The sequence below is a fragment of the Gymnogyps californianus genome, chromosome 4, assembly GCF_018139145.2.
Source record: "Gymnogyps californianus isolate 813 chromosome 4, ASM1813914v2, whole genome shotgun sequence".
Taxonomy (NCBI): domain Eukaryota; kingdom Metazoa; phylum Chordata; class Aves; order Accipitriformes; family Cathartidae; genus Gymnogyps; species Gymnogyps californianus.
The window spans coordinates 36,958,818-36,966,068 of NC_059474.1; the positions used below are offsets into that span (position 1 = coordinate 36,958,818).

At 45.4% G+C, this 7,251-nt stretch overlaps 1 protein-coding gene across 1 annotated transcript in view; it reads left to right on the forward strand.

The window, feature by feature from the left end:
* Positions 1-6,691, forward strand: part of ENPP6 (ectonucleotide pyrophosphatase/phosphodiesterase 6) — a 31,830-nt gene extending 25,139 nt beyond the window's left edge. The window contains exons 6-8 of the mRNA XM_050896127.1: positions 1,674-1,811; positions 5,485-5,608; positions 6,433-6,691. Of these exons, the coding sequence (XP_050752084.1) occupies positions 1,674-1,811; positions 5,485-5,608; positions 6,433-6,656 (486 nt within the window). The 3' untranslated portion in view covers positions 6,657-6,691. The remainder of the gene's footprint in view (positions 1-1,673; positions 1,812-5,484; positions 5,609-6,432) is intronic.
* Positions 6,692-7,251: the final 560 nt, after the last annotated feature.

Sequence of the window (7,251 nt, forward strand, 5' to 3'; positions counted from 1 at the left end):
AATTAGATTGTATCATAGCATAGTGGTTATCACCTTTAAGAGTTATCCCATTTTGAAGCACCAGAATTACTGGTGAAACACGAGGACCACTTGCTAGTCCAGGTCATGGTGGGAGGGTCTGGCTGAGTCGCACCATCACACCCTGGTGCCGTCCTTATGGCAACTGCCTATCAATGTAAACCTCTTGCAGACATATACACACAAGGGGGACTTAGCTAAAAGTGAGGAGGACTTTTAATAGTGAAGGACCTTTCATTCTTTGCAGAATCGAGCTATTTATTCCTGAAGATTATTTATATTTAAGCAAAAGAGCAATATACATTCTGGGGACTCCAATAACCGCCTTCTTTGTGGCATATGAACATCTTCTTTAGGCATTTAAAATATTTGTCTGAATAATTTGGGGTTTAACCACATTTGTGTGATTATATTCCACAGTATGATTAATATTAGTAAACCACTTGTACAGCATTGTGCAGCTTCAAAGCCACAGGCATTGTCTGATTAATCTCACGGCATCCTTATGAAGCAGATGATAACTAAGCACTATCAATCCCTTTGATAGGCATTGACTGGTTAAGTGTAAGAAACACAGGTGAGGTGACATTAATGGTTCACTCGAGCATGAAGAGGGCATGAGTGGCAGAGGCCAAAGGCAATATCCCTTTTCCGCATCTGTACCCAGTCCATATGGTGCCTTTGAGCATCTTTCACCACTTATCTTACTGTCTCCTGTGATGGTTTGGCTTCTGCTGGTCTGTCTCTGTAGGCTGATATACTCATGTCGTGGTTTAACCCCAGCCAGCAGCTAAGCACCACGCAGCCACTTCCCCCTCCCCCCTCCCAGTGGGGTGGGGAGGAGGAAAAAAAAAAAGGTAAAACTTGTGCGTTAAGATGAGAGCAGCTTAATAACTAATAAATAAAATATACTACTAACTAATAATAATAATAATAATATAATAATAATAATAATAATAATTGTAATGAAAAGGAATATAACCAAAAAAAGAGAGAAATAAAACCCAAGAAAAAAACCAGTGATGCACAATGCAATTGCTCACCACCCGCTGACCGATGCCCGAGCAGCGATCTGCGCCTCCCGGCCAACTCCCCCATTTATACACTGGGCATGACGTTCCGTGGTAGGGAATACCCCTTTGGCTAGTTCAGGTCAGCTGCCCCGGCTATGCTCCCTCCCAGCTTCTTGTGCACCTGCTTGCTGGCAGAGCATGGGAAACTGAAAAGTCCTTGGCTTAAGATAAGTGCTACTTAGCAACAGCTAAATCATCAGTGTGTTATCAACATTATTCTCACACTAAATCCAAAACACAGCACTGTATCAGCTACTAAGAAGAAAATTAACTCCATCCCAGCCGAAACCAGGACAACTCACATGCATACATTTGTGAGTGCATGTATTATAAATAAATATAATACATGAACTCATGCATTCCTATGTGTTTATGATCCAAGTTTTCAGAATCTCCTAAACCACATAAGCAGGTTTTGCATAGCCGTCATCTTTGGACTGGCAAAGTCCCAGTTTCAATGTGCTGATGATTAGCCATTAAAGGGGATTAGCCGTTTTACAAATTCAGGTGTTTCCATGTACCTATAGGTACGTATACGCTCTTTACAGCCATATGGTGTCCTAACATCTGTTTTCTTTGCAGATATATAAAAAATTGAAAGCTGTGGAACACATGCACGTTTATAACATACAAGATATTCCAGACAGGTTTTTCTACAAAAAAGGAAAATTTGTGTCTCCTCTAACTCTCGTGGCTGAGAAAGGATGGTTCATAGTAGAGGTAAAGTATAGAAGCAAAATACTTAGACATGAATGTGAAAAGGTGCAATATATGAAAACAATAAGAAAAATGTACAATTCTATGCTGGGCGCTGAGTTAAAGTGTTACCTCATTTACTTGGGCTGACTACAAAACTAATGTCAAATATTGCTGTGTGCTTAAAAGAGCCTAAAGGCATGGCAGCTATGCTGAAGGTGGACAAAGGTAACTAGTCAAGACAGTTCTTTTTTCTGCATTGTCATAAAGCAGGAGGAGTTTTTCTATTTCCCATTCCAGTTCTGTTGCTTTACTCCTCTTCCCCCTGCCCATCTACCTTCATCTCAGACACAAAAAGAATGTTTCCATTTCAAGACCTTACTATTCCTCCCTTCAGCAGTACTTTGTGGCAACTTTTCCTTCTGCCTGGCTTCCCACCCACCAGACTCTGCCCTAAAAATGCCCCGTTTCTCCCAAGCCCTCTGGTCTCAAAAGGGTCAGACTGGGGGTTTACTCCTCAGAGATACCCAGTGCACACACTGAAGTCTGAGAGCTTGTTAATCAGAGAATCAATTAGACTTGCACATGAAGAGATTTTTCACACCAATTTATTTTGTTCCTATAAATTGTTGTTGTTGTTGTTGTTATTTTGCACTTGTATCGCTACTGAGCATCTCCACATTACAGATATTAACTGCACCTCACCACAGCTCAGAGGGTGAGGCAACTTACATATCTTCTAAGTGGGTAAACTCAGGAGCAGTACTAAGTGATTTGCCCAAGGCCATACATTAAGTCACTAAGCTGGCAACAGAACCAAGGAGTCTTGGTTTTTTTCAGTGTCCCAGGATAGTCATTGCCCATCATTGCCTTGCAGATTATTGTAACTCAGTTGAGCATCTTCTTTCATGACCCTCAGAGCTACTGCTCACCAGGCTTTGCTCAGGACGGTCCACACCACCACATTTCTCAATAGCCAACCTGACTTTAGCATAATAATTTCTACAGCTGAATAAAAATGCGCCTCTAAAAAAACCCAATTGCTTTTGAGTATGGATGGGTGAGCACCACATTTCTGGTTAAAAAAAAATATTAAAAAGCCAGAGTTAAGATTCAGACACATAAAGTAGGAATCTGAAACATTTTTGCCAAAATGATTTTAAAAAATTACAACTAAACTCTTTTGTACAGAAGTTCAATGCAGAACATTTTTACATATTCTGTAAAAAAAAAAAGGCACTTTAAAAAAATCATTGAAACTCTGACAAACCTTAATAACAGTGCAGCAAACACTGCTGCTATGGTAATTATTTCTGTCTCTCTGCCCATTCCTTCCCATTGTTTCTGATTTTCAAGAATGTCCTCTCATTAATGCTGTCAGATTTTCCTTCTCCTCGGTACATTTTCATTATCTGTGAATAGGATGTGAAAATGAAAGTTTCCTGTCATATTTTTAAAGCAATAATTGAGCCTTCTATTATACGTCCTGCCCAAACCACTGAAGAGAGGATGTTCAGCTCTTCCCTATCATGCTTACGGGGTATTTTAACTCTCTGTTGGCTAGTGGATAGCTATAAGCTGTTTGAAAAAGGGTTTTGTTTTTTGGGTTTGGTTTGGGTTTTTTTGAGAGTCAAAGAGGATGTATCTGGAAAGTTGGTTTTTTTCCCAGCAAGGAGCATAGGAACAAAAGCCCGTTCACATTTCAGTTAAAGTGGGATGAGGAGGGATTTCACTCACCTCCGGCTGTATCGAAGCTGGTCTACTAATATTATCTTGTTCCCTCCACATCCCATAAGGTCCCCATCCTTTGAATAGAATTTCCCCCAGCTGCTCTCTTGCGTGCAACAACGGCATTAGCCCTCAGGGCTGCATGCTCACCCTGTACCCATCCCAGTGTACTTTCCCAAGTTCTAGGGAACAATTGCTGTACAGCTTCTAACCATATACGTGCAGGGAGAAGTCCATTGTCGGCAGTCCCAGACATGCCTGCTTCATCTTTGAGGAGCAGTGCTAGCCCAGGCTTAGGCTGAGCATGAAAAATTAATGTGTTGGTTGAGTCCTCTGTCCCATTTGGGCTTGCCAAGGCAGGCACGTCGGGGTGCTGCCGGCGCCCTGGCCCCAAAGAAGCCCCAGGGCTTTGTGGGGTTTGCTGTAAGGCAGAGCCTGATGCTCTAGAAGGGCAGTGCTGAGATGCTTGCACAGCCCTTTCCCTCAAGCTACTGCTGTTAACGGCTCCGTTTCACGAGCTCTCACTTCAGCTGCAGTTGTGAAAGAAAGTAGTATGTTTTCTGACCCAACTAGCAGCAAAAATAATGGAAATGACTGTGCCTTTGACTGCACATATAGCTGCAAGTAGGTGTCTCCTGGTGTCTGGGTGGCTGATGGAAAGGCACACTACCCCCTGCGTTTGACATTGCTGGGGAAGCAGCTGAGTCCATGACATCTGACAGGACCGTGGAGGGGTGTAGCTTTGGCAATGTCATGATACTGCCAAAGAAACACTGCAAATTAGATGTGACTTGGCTTGTCTGGAGCTGATGCTAACAAATGCTGTACTGGTTGCCTAATGGTGAGCAGCCCAGTGACAATTAGTCCCCGGGAACCACAGTGAGCAGAGCCACAGCGTAAGGAGGTGCTATGGTAGGAAGAGGGCAAGGAGTCTATTTTCTCCTTGGCTTGCTCTGAGCGCTGTCAGTGAAATAGATGGGGACAAGGAAAGAGATTTAATTTGTCAGCTAAAATTGTTTAATTATCTGGTACATCTGCTGACTATTACATATGAAGAAATGCAAGGGATACTCCAGGGGTTCCCCTGGAAAGCAGTCGGAAGAGCTACACCTCATAGCCATAATCATTGCCTTCCTCAGTGTTCTTGCACATGGTCAATTTTCTTCTTGAGCAGAGGAGGAAAACAAAAATCAGACAAAATAAATGTTTGTAAAAGGAAAGGGATCGTCGGTCAGTCTGCTTCACCATCTGCAGGGGTTGCAGCACCACTTGCCCAGGGTGGGAATGTGGAAGACTCTGTTGGGGTATCTTCTGTGCTCCTGTGACAGAGTGTGAAGCCCAGACCTGGCCGCTTTAGGCAACTGTAGCTCCTTCTCTGTAACCAGCGGAGAAATTAATACCAGGGGTCTAACGAACTGTCAGCTGATGCTCTTTGTCTAAGTGAAATTCCTGCCATAGTTCTGGAGTGTCACGTCTGCTGCCATCCCTAGGGAGCATGGGACAAGAGAAACTCACGGAGAGGGTTGGTCCAGCATTTTGAGCAGCCCCTAGGGACTGCTGCTCCTGAGAGGGCCAGGATATGGCACTATTGTAGGTAGTCTGGTAAGAGTTGTTAATATGGAGCAGGAGAAAGTAAGGAAGGAATTTAAAAGTACAACTTAAGTCCAATATGGGCCAGGAAAAACTAGAATTATGATGACAAATTATTAAAGCATGGATGCTCACAGCAGAAATTTAGATGAGTGAGAGGCAGAAAGTTGTCCTCCCCGCTCAGCTGGGAGATGGCTACTCGCTGAGATGACAAAGCTGGGGGTCACCCCTCCTGGTGATGAGCCCCTGTGCAGCTGATGGCACAGCGCGGGGGCCTGATAGGGTGGGACCATACACGGAGACACAGCATGGCACACCGTGGCACCCCACGCACAGCCCGGCAGGCGGGCACTAACCACGCTCTGCTGTTGTCGCCCAGAGCAGGGACAAGCTGCCCTTCTGGGAGAACGGGACGGGGAGGAAGGAGGCCTGGCAGAACGGCTGGCATGGCTACGACAACGAGCTCATGGACATGAGGGCCTTCTTCCTCGCGTACGGACCAGGTACAATGCCGCCGTCCCCGGTGTGCTGCTCCCCCCGCAGCCCCATGGCCCCTGCCCCAGCATCCCTGCAGCCCCTGGCACGTCAGGACCCTGATGTGGCACTCTGCGATGACCAAAAATTAGAAATAGATGGCAGGATTTCCTCACTATGGCTGGATGCCGGGAAGGTTTCTAGCTCTATATCTGTTTTATAGCTGGTGAAACAGGGCAGAGAGATGTGAAGGGATTTGGTCAGCCCCATTCCGACGTACCAGCGCAGTAACTCTATCCTTTGCCCTATTTTCCTAAATTTTGGCCTGAATTTTTAATCCTATTTGAAATGCATGAATTCTCCTTTTTTTTGGTGGATTTGGACTCACTAATGCAGAGCACTTTCTTTGGGAAGGTTGCAGCATACCTCACCCACCTGTCCGATGGGCAGATGCGAAACCCCTCGTTTCCACTTCTTCAGGCCCTGTAAACACTGCTGAGCACCAGGCTGCAACTGCAGACAGGAGCAAAAGCAAAGCAGAATGTGCAATACAATTATTTCAGGCTATTAAATCTACCAAGCACACACAGTAAAGTAGCTCCTGTACTTAATAATTTTTTATTTTTTTAGTTTTTAGAATAAAATTGGACTAGAAGTAAAAATAATGAATAAAAACGTTTAAAATGTTTTTTGCTGAGCTATGTTGTAAATTGTATAGCATGCCACATCCCAGCCTGCTGGGTAAGTCCCAGGAAAGGCAGAGGAACCCTTGCCCCGCAGCGCCCTGTGTTTCAGGAGCTGAGCTCCAAGCCGTACAACACCAGCTCCTCTCTTTTGCCTGTTTTCCCTGCAGATTTCCGATCCAACTTCCGAGCGCCTCCCATCAGATCTGTGGATGTTTACAACATCATGTGCAGCCTGGCAGGAATACAGCCGTTGCCCAACAATGGCTCCTGGTCCAGGGTGGAGTGCATGCTCCGAAACACGGCCCCCTTGGCACCGCTCCCCTGGTGTGGCAGCTGCGCCCTGGCGCTAGCGCTGCTCTCCCTGTTTGCCGAGCAGATCTCCTTACTGTGATCCCCGAACAATGTCGGTCAGTGTCACCAGCAACTCCATCCTTCTCTTTTTTTTTTTTTTTTTTAAGTTCTTAATTTGAATAATAGCTTCATTAATAGAGTGCTGTCCCCCACTCCTCCGTCGTGCTTCACCAGGCGTGAATCTGACCCATCCTGCATTTACAGCGGTTATAACACAAAGCCAGGTTTTGTGCTGCTCCAAACACAGCCAGGGAAGTCCATGTCGCTACTCTAGATTTACAGCACTGGCAATGAGAGCAGAATCCCAGCCGGCTATCCGCAAAATTTTCTGGTGGGTGCATGTGGAGATCTCCGAGCATCAAATGCATCTTACGCCAGCATCTTTAACTGAGAAGGTCAACCTGGCTCCCGGTACTGAGAAGCTCAGGGGTGGAGATAGACCTCTGTGCATTTAACTGGGTTCTTTCCGATTCACTCCTTCACCTCCAGCTCCATCACCAGCAGAGCCTCACCTTCTCCTTACAGTGCCTTACAAGCCCCGTCTATGCCAACCCGTTCTTCAAAGAGCCAAGTGCTTTGCTGAGTGATCATAATGCCGAGAGAGGTGGATCGGCGGGAAAGCAGTGAGAGCATCC